This window comes from Sturnus vulgaris, chromosome 19, assembly GCF_052056855.1.
Source record: "Sturnus vulgaris isolate bStuVul1 chromosome 19, bStuVul1.hap1, whole genome shotgun sequence".
Lineage (NCBI taxonomy): Eukaryota > Metazoa > Chordata > Aves > Passeriformes > Sturnidae > Sturnus > Sturnus vulgaris.
This window is the reverse complement of record NC_142261.1, coordinates 3,089,249-3,111,608: the sequence shown is the minus strand read 5'-3', so window position 1 is coordinate 3,111,608 and position 22,360 is coordinate 3,089,249. Positions and strand designations below refer to the sequence as shown.

The window sequence follows — 22,360 nt, the reverse complement described above, 5'->3', positions numbered from 1 at the left end:
AATCCTCCCCAACCCCTGCCAGTCCCCCACGGTCCCCAGCTCTGTGCCAGGACAGCACTTGCACAGGGAATCCACTGCCAGGGCTCACTCCAGGTTCTCACTTCACCCCTGCAGATCATCAGCTCCAAACGCTCACAGCTGTTGAGCTCAGCTTTGCTATTAAGCTCAAATAATAACAATTTCTAAACTTAATTTGTTTTTCCTTCTGCCCAGAAAGAGCCTCACACCCTGCTGGGAGCGGAAAGGAGATTTGTTATCAGCTCGCATTATCTCCCTGACCCAGAGAGGCTGCCCCAAATAATGACTTCTATGAGAACAGAGAGAGGCAATACTCAGTTTTATTGTTTTGGGAGACTATTTTGAAGTTCAACTGGAAATAAGCTTCAAACAAACCAGTCATTCCCAGAATCCCTTCAAAGTTTAGGAATGGTATTCCCCAATTTACTGTTCCCACTGAAAACACCCCAGACCATGTGCCACTCACCCACTCCCACCACTGCTCCTGCAGCAGGATGGAGAGGAAAATGGGAAGCACAAAAAGGTAAACCCTGTCCTGGCTGGAACCAGGAAAACACCCCAAAATCAACTCCTGCAAATAAACTAATTTTTAAAAAATCCAAAGAAAATTGAGAGAGAAGTCAGATTAGGAGTGCTTTTATCATGACTAGATGAACTACTAGAAGTTCCAAAAGTAGAATTATAATCCCTGTTCCTTACCTCATTGTGTTAAAATAACTGGGCATTCCAAAAATCCTTTCAGTATGTTTACTGACTTTAAAAGTTGTGGCAACATGGGGAAGATGAAGTATCAAACTTGCATATTTCTTGGTTGTCATCTACTATGACAGGCATCAAAAAGTGCTCTAGGGCTTTTTAGCATATATTACATGATATTCAGTGAGGAGTTTCAAAGGGGAGAAAAAGGAATGCTCTGTTATCACCAAGAAAGAGCATTTCAAGCTCTTCAGAGCATGTATCAAGTGAGATTTGGGTCTCTCTAGAGCCTTATTCTAAGTTGATACAAGGTGGAAGAGATGAGAAGCCACATCTTGCAGCTCTGCAGATTCCTCCTGACAACCAGTGCAATTCTGAACTGCAGGCAGGCCCTGCTCTGCCAGAACCCTTCAGGCACCAGAGGTCACGGCAACACCACGTAGGGAAGTCTTCAAACCAGATCAGAGTCCAGAAAGCAGGCACAAACTTCAGCTTTATTGTTCTCCAAGCCATGGTCATCTTTGTAAAGGAATGATATTGCAGCTGAAAAAGAAGAGGGTAGATGGAAATAGAAAATTTTCTTTCTCAAACAGGCACAGAAGACTTGACATGGGATGGATCAGACCCACCACAACCCTCCTCCACTGGTTTCCTCTACCAGACCAACCAGCCACTGAGACCTTTCTCCCTGTGCTCTCGTTTGATGGAACTCTATTCCCTGTGTCCCTATGCAGAACCAGCAGCCTCCAGCTCCCTGGAGGGACAGATCTGTGAGGTCTGCCACAGTGGGCAGTGACACAGTCAGGGCTGGCCCTGCTCAGGAAACCTGCCCTGAGCTGCTGAAAGCCTCTTCCCTTCCAGCAAGTGAAACAGCAGCTCACCCCAGGAGGCCCTTCCCGGCCCAGCGCTTTGGAGTCAGCCCCACGTGCACCCTTCTGCCACCACGGATCACAGTCACACTCAGGGGTCTCTGAAAGAGGGGAAAAAAATTAACCAAATATTTCACTTTTCCATCACAAAATCAACTCTCTTCCTTCTTTTGCTGAAGCACCAGAAGAGCATTAAGCCCAAGGAAGTGTTCTGCAGCAGTGCCCATTCCCACTCCTGTGGTTATAACTGAAAGAAGAGAGTGTTTTGTGTGAAGTCATCTCCAGGAGATCCCTCACTTCCACCACCAAGCACTTAATGATTGTGGCAGCTTCTCTGCCAGTCCACGAGGATGGAACAGCTGCTGCAGGGAGTCCCCAGGGAGAACAAACAACGTGATGCTCACAGCAAAGAGCACACATCTCTCAGCTCTTCCATTCATGAGCAAATAGCTCAGTGCTGTGAGAGAACAAGGCTACAACAGCCCAGACTGAATCTGAACTATGTCTGACATGGAAATGATGATTCCAGAGATCCAAGTGCCGTAGAAAAAGCTGTGGCTAACACAGGTGAGAGAATGCAGTCACAGCAGGAATGAGCTCACCCCCTCGCTGTGCTGCACCACCGTGGCGATGTTCTGCAGGTTCTGGAAGTTGTTTGCATTGACAGATCCAAACTCCACAATCTCGTCATCAACTTGAAGCCCCTGGACAGAGAGAGAAGAGAGATGAGCATCTGTATTCTCCAAAGACAGGTGATATCACAGGTAACAACACAGGAACATCACCCTTCACCCAGCCACAGGGAGAGATGTGCTACAACACTTCTCACATTCAGGCAGGTGAACATCACTACAGCCTCTCCATGGCCATAGGGAGAGGTGAGTGTTCATTCCTGTGTTCTGTTTCATGGGAAGAGAAACGCTGAGCCTGGAGTGGCCAGTGAGGTGTGGGAGGAGCTGTGTGATGCCAGGATACAGCTCAGAGAACACCCATCTCATCCCTGTACAGTCACCAGCCTCTTCAAAGACATCCCAACGTGATAAAAAAAAGGGGGTGACACCTTAATCAAGCCCCATCTTATTCCCACTAATTAACAAGATGCAGAGGGAGCCCTGAGCTGTCTGGCTCCAGACAAAGCCTTTCCCACGAGCTGTGCCCCACGTACCGAGACACTGGCAGGGGAGCCCGGGGTCACGGCATTCACTTTGGCAAAGGCCTGGGCCAGGCTCTGGTTCTGCCTCATGGCCTCGGCCATGGCCTCCGCCTCATCCCTGGCGTGTTTCTCCTTCTCCCGGGCGTGCAGCTTGTGCAGAGCTTCCTCCACCTGCTTCATCAGGGCCTTGTGATCGTTCTGCAAACCTGTGGGTGACACCAGGAGCATGCAGGGAGCTGGAGAGGCTTCCCCCAAAGCACCTGCTCCCCTCTGCAGCCATGCAGAGCAGTGCCCTGGCTGTTTCTGATCTCAGCAAGAACCTCTGCTCTATCTGCTGGGGCCTGGTGCCAGCTCCACAGATGTTTATCAGTAGAAGTCAGACACAGAGAAAACCACCCTATGAATTTTGGTAAACACGCAAAAGCAGAAGGGCTGGGAGACCCATGATCCTTAGAACCCAGTGAGCAGCTTAAGTCTTTCCATTAAGCCACCTGCTGTTAGGTATGAAGAGCAAAACCCATCCTGAAAGTCAGGGCACTGGGAAAGCTTGGGATGAAATAATTGCCAAGCTGTTTCCCACCCAAATTTCATTCTACAAACAGCACAGAAAAGCACTGTTGTGTTCCACAGATCCCAAACGGCTCCGCAGCAGTGGCAGCATTTCAGCACCTCTGCAGCAACACGTGGGCAAAAGCATTTTACTGACTCAGCTCCGAGCACTGAGCAGACCCTCTGGAAAACAGGCTGAGCGCAGCCCCGGGCTGCAGCTCTGAGGAATTACAACCAGCGAGATGGGGGTTCCAGACAATCCCGCGGTGTCACCGCTGTTCGGCGGTGCCTGTTCTCGGGCAGAGGCCGCGTTTCCCCCGCACACCCCGGTTTCGCTGGCTCATCCCGGCAAGGCCTCCCCGCCCGGCTCCCGTTCCCCGCTCACAGATGATGTTGTGCCGGGCGGTGCGCACTTGGTACACGTCGATGTCAGCGCGGGGGAAGCCCTCGGCGTCCACCAGCGGCTCGTGCATCCCGACGCCCTTTTGCTGTGAGGGAAGAGGCTGCGGTTGGGAGGGGGCCGGGCCCGCGGGCCCGCACGCCGCCCCCCGGCCCGGCCCGGCCCTGCCCGGGCACTGACCCCCTCCAGCAGCTCGTAGCACGCCTTGATCTGCGCCTCGATCTCATCCTTGCGCCGCACCAGCTGCTGGACATCGCTGACGGTGACGGGGCGGCCCCCGCCGGGCTCCGCCATGGCCGCGGCCGGACGGGAGCCGGGACGGGCAAAGGGGCGGGGTCTGGGCGGGCACGCCCAGGGGCGGGGAAATGGGCGGGGTCTATGCTGGGGGCGTGGTCAGCGGGACCGTGCTGGGGGTGACACAGCGGTGACAATAACGGGGTGGCACAGCTGCGTCTGTACCACTGCAGCACACTGCTGTGGCGCTGGCATGGGGGGGCACAGCGGTGTCACCATCACTGAGTTACACAGCTTTGATGGTGACACGGAATAGCACGGCGGTGTCACCATCACTGAGTGACACAGCCGTGGTGTACCATGTCCCCGCTGCTGGCACCTCTCCGGTCTATGCCCCAGCACACTTGGATGGTGCTGCATGGCATCCATGTCCCAGGGAGTGTGGCAGCAGGGGACAGCCCCACCACGAGACCCCCACCCTGTCCTTCGTGCCACTGGCACCCGCCAAAGGCCCCTGTGCTCATCCTGCCTGGCCTTACTGGTGGCTCCCACCAGCTCCCAGTCAGGTGGAGTTTGTGCACTGGTGTCGCCTCGGCAGGGCCATCTCTTGCCTCCTCCTCCTGCTGTCCCACATTTTGGGGTCCCTGCACCGCTGGGCTCACCGGGGCTGGGGGTGGCACCGCGTGGCCCCGTGCCCAGACACCACCACATACCCAGCTGGGCTCTGCAGGCTGTCCTGGCTCAGCGCTGGCCAGGATGACATGTCCCCAGGGCAGGGTCAATGTCCCCAGGGGCAGCGGGCGGGCCGGGGGATGTGTTGCCCAAATTGCGTCACCCCTGTGTGACCCCGGCACACACGGGGCAGGGATTTGGGTTTGGGGTGAGCAGGGTCCCAGCCCTCCGCAGAGCCTCACGTGCTGCACACCCAGCCTCGCCACCCTCCCCGTTCCACCCCGCAGTGCCACCGCTGCCCCAGTGACAGGCTGGGGCAGCTCCCAAACCAAGCCAAACACATCCCTGGGTTGGTGGGGGCAGAAGGTGGGGCCGAGGAGGAGCCTCCCCCTCCTGCAGTTATATTGGAAGGCCTCCCGTTCTCGCGCTCTCTTTGCTCCTCTGTCACATCGCCAGGTCACAAAAATGGTGAGTGGCAGCAAAATGGGAATTAATTCAAGCGTCAGGGGCTCCACGGCACGGGATGCCTTGGGAGGTTTAAGCTCTGCTTGAGCTGGGATTTTCCAGTGATTGTGCTGGTAGCGGCACAGCAGAGCTGTTCCTCACAGCCTGACCTTTGGATTCAGCTCCCTGGGGGCTGCTGTACCTGCCTGTCCCGTTAATGTCTCTCTTTTCTCATTCTTTTTCAGACGTCCTACACAGACAAGGGAGAAAAGGTAAGAGTCGTGTCCCTGTCCTGCCCCTCTGCCTGGTGTGAAACTTCTGTCGTGTTAATGCAGATTCGATCAATTCCTTGATTACCTGTTGAAATCAGAAGTAAAACTGCTGTGGCTGGGCCACACAAGATCCTCGTTGTAAATTAGTATTAATCATTGAAATTTCTGGTTTGGGAGGAGAGTGACAAACAGGAGATGATGGCTATTTCCCAGTTAAACCAAGCCTTAAGCAAAATCCTCATTCCATGCAACATTTCTGTCCAAATGCTGCATTTGTTGCCACCTTTTTCAGTTTTTAAGTGCTTCCAGTGCTTGGGTGCCCTGTGCCAGGCTGGGCAGTGGTGGGGAGCAGAGCAAAGGGGGATCTATCCTGATGCTGGTGGTTGTGTAAGAGCTTCTGTGGAAGAATTAATCTTTAACACAGCAAGGTTTGCAGGTGGGCAGCTCTGGGGAGAACTGGGACGATGCCTGTGGGCAAAGGCAAATCGGTGCTTCGTACCTTCCAACCTGCAGTGCAGGATCCTGCGGGACTTGCCTGTAAAGCATTTGGAAAATCACCATTTGGGGTGTGTTCCACCCAGTTAATTCAGATGCATTTGCAGAAGATGCATTTTCAGTGTCACAGCTGCCACTTCCCCCCACTCCAGAGCCGAGCTGAGCTGCAGGAAAGGCAGCAGCAGCAGCTCTCAGCCCCATTTTCTCTTCCCTTTAGCCCCAACGAGGCCGCTTCATCCATTTCCACTCCATCACCTTCTGGGTCGGCAATGCCAAGCAGGTGAGAGGCTGCGGCCGCCGGGCACGTGTGTAAGGGGACACCTGTGCCAGGGGACACCTCCCCAGGACAGCCCGGGCGCTCCAGGCATTGGCTGCCCGGGGGGTGTTGGCTCATCCCTGGGCCGGGGACGTGCCGCTGGCCCTGGCCTGGCGCCGGTGGCCTTGGTGGCCTTGGTGGCCCTTGCGCAAGGTGAGGGGCGGGTGGCGGGGGCGTGCGCAGGGACGTGGGACATGACCCAGTGCACAGGGCCGGGCTCAGCTGTGGCCACCAGCCTGCAGATCTGCATGGGCTCATCCCTTACCCTTAAACACCCCTCTGCTTCACACCCGAGCTGCTTTTCATCCAACCTTGCAGAACAAGGGACAGGCAGAAATGTTTCCTGTTCCATGGCAGCTCTCTCAGAAAGTTCTAGAGGCAACACTTCCCACTGAATTTGGGCTCTTTCCTCAATCCAAGCCCTTTCTTGCCTCTGTTTGTTCCCCCTGGGCAGCTGGAGGAGGCAGAGAAGCTGCTGCCTCTTCTTACACACACACACAGACACACACACAGGGCAAGTGTGACTTGCACCTGCCATGGTGGCTGTTCTCCATGGCCTTTGGGCCACCAGCACTGCAGCTTCAACCAGAGGGACTCTTCCCTGCCCACAGGCTGCATCCTACTACTGCAACAAGATGGGCTTCGAGGAGCTGGCATACCGGGGGCTGGAGACTGGCAGCAGGGAGGTGGTGTCACATGTTGTCAAGCAGGACAAGGTAAGGAGCCCCTGACAGGGCAGGGAAAGGTGAGGTGGTGTCAGACACGAGGGTGCTGCCAAACCCACCATGAGAACCATCACCTGCAGCTCCATCCTCACCTCTCCTCTTCCTCGGCAGATCGTGTTTGTTTTCTCATCTGCTCTGAACCCAGGGAATGAGGGTAGGTGTCTGGGGGGGATGGAGTGGGAAATGGCCCTGGCAGAGCAAAGCAGTTCTGCTCATGCCTGTGGCTGCTCCTGCTCTGGGCAGAGATGGGAGAGCACCTGGTGAAGCACGGTGATGGGGTGAAGGACGTCGCCTTCGAAGTGGAGGACTGTGACTTCATCGTGCAGGTGGGCAGCCCCTCCACCCCCTCCCAGAGAGCCCCCCAAAACGGTGAGGGAGGCAGGGAGGGCCTGGGGATGTCTCCCCCTGGCCCAGGGGAGCTGTGGCAGGACAGGATCTCTCTCCTTCTGCCCAGAAAGCCAAGGAGCGCGGTGCTGTGGTGGTGAAGGAGCCATGGGTGGAGCAGGACAAATTTGGGAAGGTGAAGTTTGCAGTGATCCAGACGGTGAGTGGCAGGGCAGGGCAGGGCCATGGGGCTGGCTGCACCTGGGAGGCCCCCACATGAACAAAGCCACAACACAACCACTTTCCCCCCTCGCAGTACGGTGACACCACCCACACCTTGATAGAAAAGATCAACTACAAGGGCCTGTTCCTCCCTGGGTACCACCCACCCCTCTTCAAGGACCCCCTGCTGCCCAAGCTGTGAGTACTTTCCAGAGTGTCCTGCCTGGCTCTTTGCCATCGTGTTCTGGTGGGATGTCCCACCGAGGAGCTGCACAGGTCCCCACTGCCTTGCCCTGGGGCCCCCGAGCTGTGGGGTACCCCTGAGCCTGGCTGAGACCCTCCTTGGCTTCCTCCCACAGACCAAGCACCAAGCTCAGCTTTGTTGATCACGTTGTGGGGAACCAGCCTGACCTCCAGATGGTCCCAGTGGCGGACTGGTAAGAGTGGGGACAGCTGGTGAGAGGTGGGATGGAGCAGCAGCACAACTCTGCTGCTCTCACTGCTTCTGACAGGGGTGGCTAGGGCTGATGAAGCCAGAGCAGAGCTTCATTACTGTGGGGATGGAGCAAGGCCTTGATTGTGCCCCTTGTGGCCTGGGCAGGTACCAGAAGAACCTGCTCTTCCACCGCTTCTGGTCAGTGGATGACAAGCAGCTGCACACCGAGTTCAGTGCCCTGCGCTCCATCGTGGTCACCAACTATGAGGAGACCATTAAGATGCCCATCAATGAGCCAGCACCTGGCAAGAAGAAATCCCAGATTCAGGTGAGTGGATGCTGATGGTTGAGTCATCTGGCTGCCTTCTCTTCCAGGGGATCTTGGTGAAGAAAAGGGACCAAGGGTCAGTGATTTGGAGCCAGAGCAGACCTGCTGTGCTAAAGTGGCTGCTAGAAAGCAATCCTGGCTCTGTTTGGGTCTGACAAACCCCGGGAGAGCTGCTGGGCAGAGCCAGTTTACCCATCAACAGTGTCTTTGTCATTCCGTGGTGCCCCTGGGCTGATCTTGCCTGCTTATTTATAAGCCCAAACCCATCCTTCACAGCTGTAGCTGTACTGTCACCACCATAGTGACATCTTTTCCCTGTAGGAATACATTGATTACTACGGAGGGGCTGGAGTCCAGCACATTGCACTCAACACCCCCGACATCATCTCAGCGGTGAGTGCAGCCCTGGGACCCCTCCCCTGCCCTGGGAACCCCCTGCCTTGGGACCCCCCTCTGCTCTGGGACCCCCCTGCCCTGGCTCTGGGCACAGTGCTCGTCACAGGGTGGACCATGACCCTGTCAGGGTACAAGGACACAGAGCACATGGGCTTTGTGCTGTGGTTGTTTTACAACCAGGATTAAATGCTCAGGCAGTCACTGCAAAGGGACCTGTCTGCACCTGTGAGCTGCCTGTCCCTACAGCTTAAAGCAATTGGGGTCTGCAGGGCCCTTGGTGGCACCTTTGTCCTTGCAGGGTGCCTGGTGGGACTCAGGCAGCCTAGGCTGCCAGGCTGAGCCCCCCAGCCCATCACCCACCTTCAGGTGGGGCAGGGGCAGGTCTGGGTTGAGCCCAGCTGCTGCTGAGCACCAGCTTTGGGCTCCTCTCCAGACCAAAAGGCCTCCAGAGGTATCGGTCAGGTCAGAGCAGGACAAATCCTTGCACAGCTCTCTGCAGTGCCTGGGGAGGGCATCTTGGGCCTGCCCATTCCTGGTGCCAAAGTGAAACGATGAGCCAGGTTCTCATGCTTGGGGTTGGCCAGTGCCATAGGAAAGCACCTGTGTCCCAACACTGCCCATCCCAGGAAATGCTCCTGGCACAAGCCCCTCCCAAACTGAGCCCTGCTGGGTCTCCCCTGCCTTGCAGATCACCAACCTGAAGCAGAGGGGCATGCAGTTCATGGATGTGCCCTCCAGCTACTACCAGGTGCTGCGGGAGAGGCTCAAAACTGCCAAAATCAAAGTGAAGGAGAACATTGACAAGCTGGCGGTGAGTCAGAGAGGGACGAGGCCTGCCCGGGGCTGGAGCAGCTCCCCCAAGTGCTTTGCAGGGATGTGAGTGACACAGAGAGTCCCACTTGCTCCTCTGTGTGTCTTTGAGCTGGCACCTCATTTCTTTTCTCCAGGAACTAAAAATCCTGGTGGATTTTGATGAAAAAGGCTACTTGCTCCAGATCTTCACCAAACCAGTTCAAGACAGACCCACAGTCTTTCTGGAGGTGATCCAGAGGCACAACCACCAGGTTGGTTTGAGGATCTCTCTCTGATCCTGGCCAGGAGCCCCCAAGGCCACCAAGCCCCTGGTCCCTAACGCTGCCATCTCTGCAGGGCTTCGGTGCTGGGAACTTCAAGTCTCTGTTTGAAGCCATAGAAATGGACCAGGATGCCAGAGGAAACCTGACTGTCCTGCAGCCCAACGGGGACACCAAGCGCATGTAGAGGATGGCAGGAGGTGCCACCCTCATCCCTAAGGAGCTGAATCCCAAATGAACTGGGATGTTTTGGTAAATAGCCCAGACTTGAGTGCCAAAAACCCAGGGAAGCCACTGCCAAGCTGGACAATGTAAAAGGATCCAACACCTCTCCCAGCCCAGCCCTGGCACTGCCCTTTGGTGACTTCCTGGGAGATGGGGCGTGGGAAATAGCAAACACACTCTCAAAAAGCAACTTAATCTGATCCAAACCACGGAATTCTTAACAAAGGGCAGATTTAAGGCATGTGCCAAAGACACGAAGCTACAGAGGAAGACAGAAGAAACAACTGGGAGTGCTCAGATTTAGTCTACCCAAAGTTTTAATTTTAGCTACACAGGAAGCTGTGAAAGCACAGAGGCGTTTGCCTCTCTGTGCATCTCCTTCTGTAAGATTTTGGTTTAATTGCTTTTAGACTCAATCTTGACTTTGAATTTGCTGAGAATAAACATGGTTTTAGGGTAGCTCCAACACTCTGGAATGAGAATTAATTGTATTTACATATTTCAGCCTTCCCAAGGCAACACAGTCTTGCTGTAATACCTGTAAATTCCTGCTTTAATGATGGGTTGGGGTTTTTTCCCATGTTCCAAGCAGTAATTGCTGGCATTGGCAGCGATTCCCTGGCTCAGATCCTGGCTGCATGTGCAAAGTCCCCTCTGGGTGTTGCTCTGGTGTTGTCACTGTCCTTTGCACAGGGAATTCCTCCCCAACACAATAAATCCCTTTCCTGACACGTGTCCCCTGAGTGCCTGGAGAGTCCCTGTGTTCCCAGGGGCTGCAGATCCAGCACTCCCTGTCACAACCCCCAGCCCAGCTGCTGAAGGACACCCTGGGCTCTCCCCATTGTTCCCAGTTTCCCAGCACAGGAGCTCTCAGACCCCGAGCAGCCCAAGCCCTGCTGAGCCCTCAGCTCAGGACACGAGTCCTGTCCCCAGCCCCATCCCAGCCCCTCCTGGCTGAGCCCCCGAGCTGTGGCTGTCCTGCAGCCCTGTCCTGTGCTCATCAGCCATTCCACTGTCCCTGCTCCAGGTATTTCTTCTTAATCAAATATAAAAATTTCTTCTTAAATAAAAGCTCAGAGAGGCCACTGTGACCCCCTCACAGCCCCCCACTGGGGGTGGGAACGTGGGCGAAACCTGAGCAGCTCCCCCAGCTCCCCCTTCTCTGGATCCCAGGGAGCAGAACTAATCCAGATTTCATAGAATCACAGAATACCCTGGAAGGGACCCACAAGGATCATCCAAGTCCAACTCCTGGCAATTTGAATAAACTGATTTAAAAAGAAGGAAAGCAAAGAGCCTCTGGCCACAACAGCCTCACATCACTGACAACTCACCCGGTGGTTAAGGGCTTCTGCTTCCATAAAGTTTAAAAGTAAATAAATAAAAAAAGGATATGAACTCAGAGCAATCCAGGGCAGAAGCTGCAGGAGCAGGGACCCCTCACCTGCAGAGGTTGGACATGTTTGGGACTCCTGGTTCACTGTCAGGAGAGCTCTGCTTCAGCTCTCCAGGGTTGTCAAGGCTGTTAATACTGAGACATTTCTTAAAGTTTATAGACTGGAATCACTCACATATTCCTTTCATGAAATATAATGTTGCTTAAATTAATTTCCTGCTCACCAGAATTAATATTTTCAGTAAACTTTGCTGTTCTTGCTCTGCATCTGCCTCCTTGAGCTCTCACAGCTCCCAGCACAGGTCTAAGAGCAATAAGCTGCCCTGGTAATATATTAAGCACAACATAATTTTTCTGTAAGAAAAGTCAGTATATTTATGGTTTGCTTTATAAAAGTTACTATAATACAATGGTACATAGTATTCAATTCACAAAAATATGAACAAATATATACAGCATGACACATCCACAACAAAAACACTTTCTTCAAAACAAGATACATACTGGTGACAGATTCTATATGCACAAAACATCCCTAAATTTATAAATTTGCTTAACCAAAGAAAAAGCAGAAATCCTAAATCTTCAAAGCAGAGTTGTTCTTTTTTTCAAAGGAACTTAGGAAAAAAAAATTTAATTTATTGCAAACGATTTGACCTGCCTACTTTTAAAGGAGGCCCTTGATTTCCACGCTGGGAATTAAAACCAGAAAACTGCAAGAATTGGGAGCTGGGTGTTCTTCCACTTTGCAAAACTGCCCCATTGTTTGAGAGTGTATTTCTTGATGTGTTTCTTTTCACTTGGACAAATCCTACAATGGCAATCAAGGAGGAAAAAACTCATAAAAACAAAACAAATATTAAACTGAAAAAATCCAGTTGCAAATTCGCTTAAATACATTTTAGGGTGTCTATTAGACTGTACACTTTTCCTTGCTTGAAATAAATAGATTTTGCACAATAGGTTTCAGACTGAGGGAGGGGGGGAAAGAAGAAGCCTTGACTTGGCAATTTTTTGTCTTCAGTTTCTTAATGCTTCTAATTTAATCTATTTATTTGACAAAAAAACCCCGTATTTATACAGAATTTACATTATACAAAGCTTGACACAAGCTGTAAATGCCACCAGCTCCTTTGCTATACTCAGTCCTTCTTCCTCCCCATCTTGACATGATTTAGAGCTGGAATCTGTTTAAAAAGAACTCCAAATTACAATAGTCACTTTTAATAAACTATTTACATGCTCTTGAAGTACAAAGAAATCAGCAAAAAAATTTTGACATGTTTCTACAAGAAACAGTGTTTGAAGAGAAGATTCTTGAGTTCGCCTATGTACAGAAGATGCATTTTTTTATACTTCAAAATCCTTTTTTTCCTTAAATTTTCATTTTGTACAGAAATGCACTGAAATGATCCCTGAAAAAGGTCACAAAAACCAGAACTGAAACTACTGTGTAATTTGTTGGAGTTTAAAAGTGATGGTTGTTTTTTCTTTCCTTGTAGAAATAAGCTGCTCTATACAATATAAATACCTGCAGGATGAGCCCCATCCCCTCCTGGACCCCCCAGAGTCCCAGACCACTCTGGGACCAGCCTGGGACTGCAGAGAGGTGTGACCCACACGGATCCTGTGGATGCCAGCACGGAGGCACCTGCACCCTGACCTCCCACAGGTTTCAATTCTATTCCCATAATTTTGCTCTGTTCTCTTGGGTCATTCCTCCCAGTGAGATGGAATTTTGCAGGGAGCACTGTAAATGTCTCTCTCTTTTTTGTCTTAGGCTTAAATTGAAGTGATAATAAATTTGGGGATGGGCTTTTCAGTGGACAATAAGCACCTCGTGCTGGTGAGGCTCCTCTTTATCCCTGTCACTGTTTCCATGGGGTGCCAGGGAGCCTGTGCTGAATGTGAACCACACAGCTCCTGCCCCCCTCTCATCCCAGCCCTTCCCAAGTACAAGGCAAAGGATTTGAGGCATCTCCAAAACACATCAGTGCCTGCAGGGCTCCCCTGGCTCGAGGAGATCCCGTGGGCTGGCAGGGACGGGCACCCATGGAACTCACTGCACCAGACTTGGGAGTCCTCACCATAAAATGATTTGTTTGGAGGTCAGGCAGCTTCCCAGTCCAGGATGAAATATCTCCCAGGTAGGACTCTGCAAGCCAAGTTATTTGTCTGGGATCCTAAAAGGGGATGAATTACAGGCAGTTTCAGAAGTACCCAAGTGATTTAGGTGCTCGTGGTCTTTGGCACCCAAATCCCTTTGGTGCTCCCAAAAACACACAGCGAAGGATCTGAAGGTGACAGTGACCTTCCTCCCCACCTTCCTCACCAAGGATTAAGGCAAACTGCAGGGGCTGGTCCCATCCAGAGCACACAGATATGCTGGGAAACAGAACTGCCAGCAGGTTCTCAGGGCTGGGCCTTTTGGGGTGTCCTCACCCCCACAAATCCACCATTAATGCACTGGGGTTTGATGGAGCAGAGAGGAGAAGGCCAAGGACAGGGGCTTCAGTTCTGATACACAGGAAACTTCCATGCATTTCCAAAGCCTTCAAAGTCAAAGGTCAAACTGTGGAGATGCCAACACATTGAATCTCATTCAAAAAAAACAACAACTAAACTGAGCAGCTGGTTTAACTCCCAAATGCCATCACTGCAGTTCCAAACAACATTCAGTGACAGAAACTTGTGCTTCTCACAATTTTAGGTTCTGGGTCACCAACACCCAGTTGCTGGAGAGATTTATGAAGAAAGGAGGAGGAACAACAAAACTGAACTGAAACAAAAGCAGAGCTGGACCATGGACTGTCCAACCTCAGAGACAATTTGCTCACCCTCAGACAAACACAGCTGGCATTAAGGCAGCTTGCAGCAGTCTGTGTGTTCCTGCTCTCTCAGGCCTTTTGTCTGGAGCAGAAATTCAGAGGCAGAGGTTTAACCTACATTACAAGCTCCATGTTGCAGTGCAGGCCTGGCAATTCCATGGAACAGCTGAAAAAGCTTCCAGGAACCTCTTTTGCAAGGCTGTCACCTCAGCTCGTGGAGGTTTGGAAGGAATACAAGAATACAGCTGTGCAATTTGTTCTGTGGGGAGAAGGTGTTTAGTTATGCAGATAATCTTCCCATTTCATAATGACATTGCAACTTCCCCTTACAAGCCAATTAAAAAGGGTTTAGTATGACTAATCTCTACTTTTAAAGCAGGAGAAATTCAATGCAAATTGAAAAACTGATCCTGTCTATACCTGAACGGTGGCGTAACATTTCCAGATCTCATCCAAATGATTTTTTTTTGGTGTTTTGTCCCATTTTTAAATGGAACCTCTTGAAGAACTGCAACTTCACCTCAGCACATCTACAAGGACAAAATATATTGAGAAATAATTTTAAAACATGCCTTCCAAATGTAAAGAAGCATTCATTTCCATGCTCTAGATGGGGGGGACAGGATTGCTCTTGGGGACATTTTCACCATGATTTTCTGGAGGGATGGGACCACCCCAGGCCAAGTTACTGAGTAACAGAGGGAGGAGAGCAGCAGGGCACAGCTTGCTCCTATCACAGGAGGCATCTCCCACATCCAAGGACAGAGCAAATACTCCACGTAAAACACTGGAAGGGCAGGGAAAATGCAGATGAAAGTGAGAAAAAAATGAATACAAGTCACACATCAGCCTGTTTCCCATGCACAGGAAGAAAATCCTGCTACAAACGTGGGCCATGGTCCTTGCTTGCAAGCAGGGCAGGATTTCTACAGCACAAGGGGCTGAGCTGTCCACTTAATCTCAGCCTCTTCTGCAAGCAAGACAAGCCCATCTCCAAGGAATGGAAATCCCCAAAGGCCACACGATGCTACAGCTGCTCAGCCGACCCCACTGCTCCTAGTGACTGAAGTATCCAAGGATTTCTCACGTGCAGCTGCAGAGGTTTTGATCCCCCATGGACCAGCATGGCATAGAAAATGAGAGGGGAGCCCAGGGAGGGGAGCTGAGGTCTGGCTGGCCTGACTCTGCCCCAGGGTGTGGCTGAGGGGCCTTGTTCAGGCTCATCCCTAAGGAAAAGGCAGGACAGTTCAGCTCTAGCCTCACTGTGGACACATCTCCACACACACACACACCCCAAGCACACGCACACACTCATTCACACACCCTCAAGCCTCTGGCTTGCTCTGTAACATCAACCTTACATTTATTTACAGCTTACTCTGAGAAATCTGTGCAATTTCAGCCAATCAAGCTCCCAACAAACCCTATATGGCATTTTCAGTCTCTGCTTCACATTTAAACGTTGAATGTCTTTTTCAACCAACGAAAACTGATGAGAAAAAGGTAGCAGCATTTATGAAAAGATGAAGATTTATAAGAACAATTAAAAAAAAAAAAGGTACCATTATCCCATTATGGAGCATTACTGCAGGGACTGAACAGAGAAGCTAGTGTTTGGATAGACCATGCCACAAAAGGTAGCCACCTTTTTGTGTGCGTGTTGGATCTGAAAAGGAAAAAGCACCTGAAACATGAACAGTCCTCGTGAGCGTGTGCGCTTTTTGCTTTCACTCATGATCCTGGCAGAAGTGCGAAACTTGCTTGGTTTTCTTCTCTTTTTCCTCTTTTTTTTTTTTTTTTTGGTAAGTATTTTTTTGCTTTTAATTTTTTTTCTTCCTTTTTTCTGTTGGTTTTTTTTTTTCCTCTTTTTTTGGCAAAGTGCAACCACACCTGGTTACCACAGTTTTGACATGGCCGAAGGTGCAAGTGTGAAGAGAAACCTTGAGTTCAGTTCAGGGTTCCCCTGCAGTTCTCAGAGCCACAGAGACACGGGATTTTTACATCCTCAATTGGAAACTTGTAGTCGTAGGTAATTTCCTCGTTCACATTGATGTGCTGCTTGGAGTAGATAACGATCTTCTTTTGAGACTCCACCGTGATTACTTTAGCATAACAATTTGGCTGCAAGGGTGACAGAACAGGTGATGATGTAGGTTCCCGAGGGCCATGGCTCCCCAGCCTCCACACAATTATTTCAAGATAAAATAAAACAAGGCAGTTCTTTCCCAAGACAACCCCGGCCGTGCTTCCAGAGCCTGGACTCAGGGCAAGATTAGGGAGGGAGGCATGAAGCCAGAAAACAGAGTAGCCCTCCTTGTGCTGCTCCAAAATACCCACGTTCTGGTCATTTGTGGAGCAAAAGAGCCTGGGTGATGCTCCATCTAATTTGTCACAGGTTAAGAGAAGCTCAATGCTTCACAATTTGGCCACGAAGGCAAGTCTGAGTGCAGACTGCAGCACGGAGCAGGGGGGGGAACAGCAGGGAATAATTTCCCATGCAGACACTAGAAGGAGACTGTTCCCACAGCTGAAATTTGGTATGTTTTAAGGAAATATTTGTTAGATTTGCTTGCTCAGTGTCCATCAAAGTTCCCCAAGACAGTCAGGAGGGCTCTTGAGTGCACTCAGTCTCCCTGCACGTTTCATTTCTCAGGTCTCTCCAATAAATGCACTATAGACCCTTACACTGTAGGCCCTGCCCTGATCTGCTGTGGCTCAGTAACATTTAATCACAACCCTGCCACTCCTGAGCACCCCAACCAGGGCTGGCAGGGACCCCCTGGGTTTGTCAGTGTGCCAGGGAAGGAGGGCAGGGGAGAAGCCCATACTCACATTGCAGCTGTGGTTGATAAACCTGGCGAAGTTCCCACATTTGGTGGCATCGATGATGGTGTCGTGGTCCACTCTGAACATGTAACTGCTGCCAATGCCCTCGTCCTCGTATCGCTTCTCACGCATGTCAGCAATGACCTGCACAAAGGCAGGCAGGCTCAGCCACGCTGCACAACTCACCTGTGAGCAGCCACCTACACACCTCAGCTCCCCTGAGCCAGGCAATGGGGCTTTATAGGATCCCCACCACCCCAAGAGAGCACACACCTAACTGGAAACACACAAGTTCAGGATAGACTTCTCAAGGAGGATTCTCCTGAGTGCTCAGTTTCCATGGATTGTTCAAATTCCCATCCTTAACCCCAGGACTCCACGTACTCAAGGGCTTCTTCTAGGGCAGGTTTTTGCTCAGATTTCACCCACAGCTCACCTGCCTGATGTTCTGACCCACGTACTCGATCACCATCTCATCAGCTGCAATGGGCTCCATAGCAAAAAGGCCCCAGTCGTGAATGTGGCTCTTGCAGAATTTTAGTTTTTTCTTCCGGAACTGCATGAAAAAAACACCCCAAAACCCCAACCCTGGATTAGCTACAGCACAAAATGGGATAGGATGTCTCTGGGTCCAGAATCTGCAGCAGGGGGTGATGTACCTTGAGCTGGTTGAACTTGAGCAGGTCACTGTCACAGCTACCAGTGAAGGAGGAGAGGAGCCTGCGCTGCTCTGATCGCCTCTCGGAACCAGCCCGTGTGGAAGCGTGAGGTTGGGCAGGGATGCTCATACCCTGAGAGGACAAATGGGTGATCAAAGCTGACCCAACACCCTGCAGGCTCCCTGTGAGCAACCCCTTGTGCTACAACACATCACCACACAACACCCTGACATCAAACATTAACACTTCCCACACAACTCCAGGATAATCAGCAAGAGACACAACAGCTTCCTCTCCCTCCTTGCCAAAAGGCAGGAAGCACCTACTGTGCGTGACAGCGTCAAACCAAATCCCATTCACACCTGGCACCCCTGGATTCCTCACCTGTGTGTCAGCTGGAGGCTCCTCTGCAAAAGCTCGGCTATTGTTGAGGTATTTGAGTTTGTCCTTCTTATCAATTTTGTAATAGCCTTCGCTTCGTGCACAGCCCGTCACGTGCTCCCGCATCCCATCATCCCGCTTCTTCTTCTTGGGGGTAGAAAAGCTGGTAGGTGGCAACAAGTTAAGGAGAAACACAGCCAGAGGTGGATATCAGACTAAACTTGCTACAGCTGCATGGTGCTAACACCAGGAGCCTGGGAAATCAGGAAGGTTTTGTGGGGTTGCACAAAAATAACATTACTACCGTGATGCTGCTCTCACCAGCCTTGGGAAATCAGCTCCTTCAGAAACACCTTACAAACCTTCAGGTCTGAAGTCACTTTCAGGGCTTTGGCTCCTGAAAGGACAGTGGAGCTGTACTGCTGCCAGCTCACCTCAAACACAGCCATGAAGGCTACAACAACTGAGACCGACCCAAAAATTCTCCCTGTGAGGCAAAACATATCCTTGACACCAGAAAACTGAAGCAGAGTGACCATAAAAACCAAGAGGTGATGTCCTCAAAACCAGAGTGCTGAGGGTTTGCTGCAAAGCAGGTGAGCCTGCAGGTACTTTCACATTTGTCATGCAGTGTGGCACATGATGAACTCAAGGTGAATTTGAAGTGGCTTAAAAATGAGTGCAATTTTGCTGTTACAATATAATCCTTATCAAGAAGGAAATAGATTTATTTTCACTAGGGGTTTTGTTAGTTGTCACTGACTGTTTTTAGGTGGTTTGGGCTTTTTTTGGTTTTGCTTTCCTGTCTTGCAGGAAGCAAGGGATGAAGATATCTGAACTTCACACAACCTCTAGCAACACACAAAGTGGTGTGTTTGTCTTCTTCAACACATAAACCTGTACATCCTTCCTGAAAACAGTACTGGAGAGTTCTGAGGTTTTTAGAACAGTCTTTTAAGCTCTGTTCTGGAGATCACTGCTGGTGGCTGCACACACACAGAGCCTTGATGTGCCACATAGAAACCACTGATTTTATCAGTAATTCAAACTCAAAGCAAGTTAAAGCTGCTGGAAGCACTAACTCATTGTTTTGGGCACAGATGGTGAGATTATTTTTACAGCAAGTTTTAGCTCCGAGTGAAAGCTCTGTATGTGAAGACCAGAAATTCCACAGGCAAGCTGGAAAAAAAGTCTGGTTACATTGCAGACAGAAGCTTCTCAAACTAGGAAGGAAACCTCCCCAGAAGAGGTGCCCACAGACTGTCCCTGCACTTCCACACTGAACGTGCAGCAAGAACTTCTGCAGCATTTTTGTACTGCAGCTTCAGAGAACAAAACAGCCTAAAATTCCCCGCTCATCCAAGCAACCACTATTCCTGTAAGCAGCTGCTTCTCCCACCAACTTCTCGTGCTGCCAACACAGTGAGAAAGGATATAAGGATGGAAAACCCAGAGGGTGTCATTGAGCCAGTCCATACCGTTGTCCTGCTGTAACAGGCGGTCGTACGTGATGCACATGAATTTGATGTCCTCGTCGTCGATGCCGCCGTTCCAGATGTCGTACAGGATGGTCATCTCCTCAAACTCGGAGCGCGGCCGGAACTGCGGCCGGGGCGGCGAGTACTCGGGGGAAGGGATCACGGGCAGCTCCTCTGACGGCTTCTTCTGCCTCCGCCACTGCCGCTTCGGCTTCGAGTGAGCTTCTTCTTCCTTCAAGTCTTCATTCCACTGGTTCTCCAGTTCCTTGAAAGGCAGCTTCTCTGCAACTGTCTCAGCTGCTATTTTGTCGTGGAAACCGTCATTCCTGAAGTCCAGGGTGACGGCTTCAGGGTCTTTCAGTCCATAGTAGGCATCAGGATGTCCACTCAATAGCTCTTTGCCCACAGCACCTTCCACCAAGGCCACTGGCATGGGAGGAGGTTCTATGGTTTTGCCCATACACATGGGCACGTCCAGCGAGAGGACAGAAGGTGGGGAGCGCCTCGGCCGACCCGGCCTCCTTTTGGGAAGAACAGAAGGTGGCGGTGGGGGAGGAAGAATAGAAGCCCCAGGGGGTACTTCTGGGGGGAGCAAACCAGGTTTTACTTCTGCCTTGCATTCCTCGATGGGCATTCTTCCATCTCCATGCATGCACGGCAGGGCTGCTACAGGTATTGGCTCATCAGGTGGCAAACCCATGTCCATGTGGAAATCTGCTTGTGGGGGGCTGGCAAAGGGGATAGGGGAAGGAACACTGTTCATGCTGATTGTGAGGGAAGCACCAAGAGGCTCTTTAAAGGTTTTCTCCTCTAGCTCATCCTCTGACTGTTTCTTGCCAGGAAGAAGGCAAGGAATGGTAGCACCAGCCTCTGGGAAAGTAGGCGTGAAATTGAAATCTCTCCCAGGAGTCCGAGGAATGCCACTGTTAATGCCAGGAGATTGGGATGGGTAGGAAAAGGGGCTCCCTGGGACTTGAGGGGAACTGAGGGTCAAGCTGCTTCCTGTAAGGGGAGCATCACTTCCTGGCGTGGCTGGAATAGTGTCCGTGCTCTGCGACTTGGCAAGGGGGTGTGAAGACTTGGCCAAAATGTCCCGCCCAGGAGTCCTGGGAATCTCCTCCTCCACGGGCGTTTTGGTCACCATTAATTGTTCAGGGAACTTTTCTGGAGGGACTAAGGATTCTTCCTTGCCAGGAGTCGATGGCAAGGGAAGCATGGAGGATGGCACCTTGTGTGCTGGAAGCAGGAGAGTGTCAGTGTCCGTGTGGATCATCACCTCCCGCCCAGGCGTGCGGGGCAGCCGCTCGTCCTCCTCCGCTACCGCCGCCGCCTTGGCTTTAACCCGGCCTTCCAAGCTGCCCTCCTCTGACTTGCCAAAGAAGCTGCTCTTGCTGGGCAGAGGTTCTCCAAAGACTCCCACTGGAGTAGAGATACAGAGAGTTGCCTCCTCATCTTGAGATTCAGGCTTTGGACTTTCCTGTACCTCTGGCTCCGGCATGGAAGTAGGTTCGGGCTCTTCCTCTGCAAGGGGAACAGAGAGGAGAATCAGGAGCTTTGCCTCCACTTGGTTACTTGCCACTTGCTAGTAAAGACATGTTTAAGATGCCACAATTAAAGAACAGCTCAATTCCACTGGGAGGCTTTAAAACTCCAGTGCTTTATGTTTTGGAGGCACGGAGTGTAGAGTAATTAGACACTACCACACACTTTCCTAATGGACCATAAAAAACCCACACTATTAATTTGAGGATTAGCTACAACACAGAGCAGAACGAAGATTTCTCTGCTTTCAAAAGCCCTGACAACCTTTTGTAAAGACATTAAAGGAATGAGTGGATTGTGGGGCGAGAACTTTGGAGGAGAGCTGTCAGAGCAGAGTTATCACCTTTTCTAACGTGGGAACTTAACTAATTGCAGGCCAAGGAGCACCCTCAGCTCTCCAAGGAGAGAGCAGGGAAGGGAATAGCACAACACTCCTGAACAACACATGAAGGAAAGGGGAAGTCCTTGCAGTGGATGAGGAGACACTCAGATGGTACCAATGAGGCAATTTATATGCTGCTGTCCTTGCAGCAGCCTCATTTGTCTGGAGTTTATTTACCCACTTAGGGCCAGGTCCAAAAGGAATAAACAGTGAATCTTGTTAGGCAGCTCAAAATAACATTTTCAAGTGGGAGAATGAAAGGAGGTGAAAATGCCTGGAGAGTTGGAAGGAAAGCATTCTCCATTTGTGCTAACCAAACCAGGGCTGCTGGAGAAGGGCCTGAGCCTTGCAACTCCTGTATGACAGAGCTGGGCTGCTCAAGAACAATGCTGCACTTTCAGTTTGTTCCCACAGCTTATCTGCAAAGCTCCTTACACATGTCAAGTTCTGCTCAAACACAGGCATCTCCAAATTTATGTTCCTCAGGCACACTGACCCATTCTAGAAAAGATTTGTGCACAACCAGTTCTTCTTTCCCTGTCCAGTTTAACATTTAACCTCTTTGTGACTTTCAGATTTTGCAGCAGCCAAGGAGTGATGCCCTGTGCAGGGACTGGATTTCCAGCTCTCCAAATGGAAAACATTGCCCAGTCCTCAGACACCAGTGCTGCCCAAGGCTCCACAGCAGGCCCCACTAGATGTGCCCTCCTTGTTGGCTCCAATTTTAACTTTCAGATTTCCCCCAGTTGCCTAATTACTCAAGCTTTATGCATCTCACTCCTGTTCTAGTAAAAGGTTTCCAATTTCCTTGGGTTAAATACAACTCTGTATTGATTGAAGACAATTTCCTTCTTCCAGAAAACCAGAGAGTATCACTCATTTTAAAGGAATAGGTGACAAAAACCCCCACAAATAATATTAGCAACCATACATAACTCTGGGACTCCACTCACCTGCCCCATGCAGCTTTTCCCTGTCAGACTGCTTCAATATTAAAACCAAAAAGAGCCAGTAGTGACAT

The 22,360-nt window shown here is 51.0% G+C and overlaps 3 protein-coding genes across 3 annotated transcripts in view; 1 reads left to right on the top strand and 2 right to left on the bottom strand.

The window, feature by feature from the left end:
• Positions 1–320: 320 nt before the first annotated feature.
• On the bottom strand, positions 321–4,033 carry PSMD9 (proteasome 26S subunit, non-ATPase 9). The gene is made up of 6 exons (XM_014875129.2): positions 3,866–4,033; positions 3,671–3,773; positions 2,749–2,942; positions 2,186–2,287; positions 1,596–1,684; positions 321–1,257 (listed from the first exon to the last, which is right to left on the bottom strand). The coding sequence occupies exons 1-6, from the start codon at positions 3,977–3,979 to the stop codon at positions 1,230–1,232; spliced, it is 630 nt and encodes a 209-aa protein (XP_014730615.1). The 5' UTR covers positions 3,980–4,033; the 3' UTR covers positions 321–1,229.
• Positions 4,034–6,743: 2,710 nt separating this feature from the next.
• On the top strand, positions 6,744–10,313 carry HPD (4-hydroxyphenylpyruvate dioxygenase). Its single transcript, XM_014875095.2, has 11 exons — positions 6,744–6,834; positions 6,955–6,997; positions 7,087–7,169; positions 7,298–7,387; positions 7,484–7,587; positions 7,749–7,826; positions 7,991–8,153; positions 8,475–8,546; positions 9,238–9,360; positions 9,497–9,613; positions 9,699–10,313. Exons 1-11 carry the CDS (start codon positions 6,754–6,756, stop codon positions 9,807–9,809), a joined length of 1,065 nt encoding a protein of 354 aa, XP_014730581.2. The 5' UTR covers positions 6,744–6,753; the 3' UTR covers positions 9,810–10,313.
• The window catches only part of SETD1B (SET domain containing 1B, histone lysine methyltransferase), a 48,984-nt gene continuing 36,557 nt past the window's right edge, over positions 9,934–22,360 (bottom strand). Inside the window, exons 13-18 of the mRNA XM_014875024.2 lie at positions 19,374–20,936; positions 17,941–18,107; positions 17,557–17,688; positions 17,334–17,453; positions 16,904–17,041; positions 9,934–16,192 (exon numbers count right to left, since the gene is read on the bottom strand). Of these exons, the coding sequence (XP_014730510.2) occupies positions 16,019–16,192; positions 16,904–17,041; positions 17,334–17,453; positions 17,557–17,688; positions 17,941–18,107; positions 19,374–20,936 (2,294 nt within the window). The 3' untranslated portion in view covers positions 9,934–16,018. The remainder of the gene's footprint in view (positions 16,193–16,903; positions 17,042–17,333; positions 17,454–17,556; positions 17,689–17,940; positions 18,108–19,373; positions 20,937–22,360) is intronic.

Excerpts from the sequence above, each read along its gene's own strand:
- HPD (XM_014875095.2), top strand. The coding sequence starts at position 6,754 with ATGGGCTTCGAGGAGCTGGCATACCGGGGGCTGGAGACTGGCAGCAGG. Across the intron at positions 6,835-6,954 it reads ATGTTGTCAAGCAGGACAAG|ATCGTGTTTGTTTTCTCATC; the intron begins GTAAGGAGCCCC and ends CTTCCTCGGCAG. Across the intron at positions 6,998-7,086 it reads TCTGAACCCAGGGAATGAGG|AGATGGGAGAGCACCTGGTG; the intron begins GTAGGTGTCTGG and ends TGCTCTGGGCAG.
- PSMD9 (XM_014875129.2), bottom strand. The coding sequence starts at position 3,979 with ATGGCGGAGCCCGGCGGGGGCCGCCCCGTCACCGTCAGCGATGTCCAG. Across the intron at positions 1,685-2,185 it reads TGGTGCAGCACAGCGAGGGG|AGACCCCTGAGTGTGACTGT; the intron begins GTGAGCTCATTC and ends CCCCTCTTTCAG. Across the intron at positions 1,258-1,595 it reads GCCGGGAAGGGCCTCCTGGG|CTGCAATATCATTCCTTTAC; the intron begins GTGAGCTGCTGT and ends CTTCTTTTTCAG.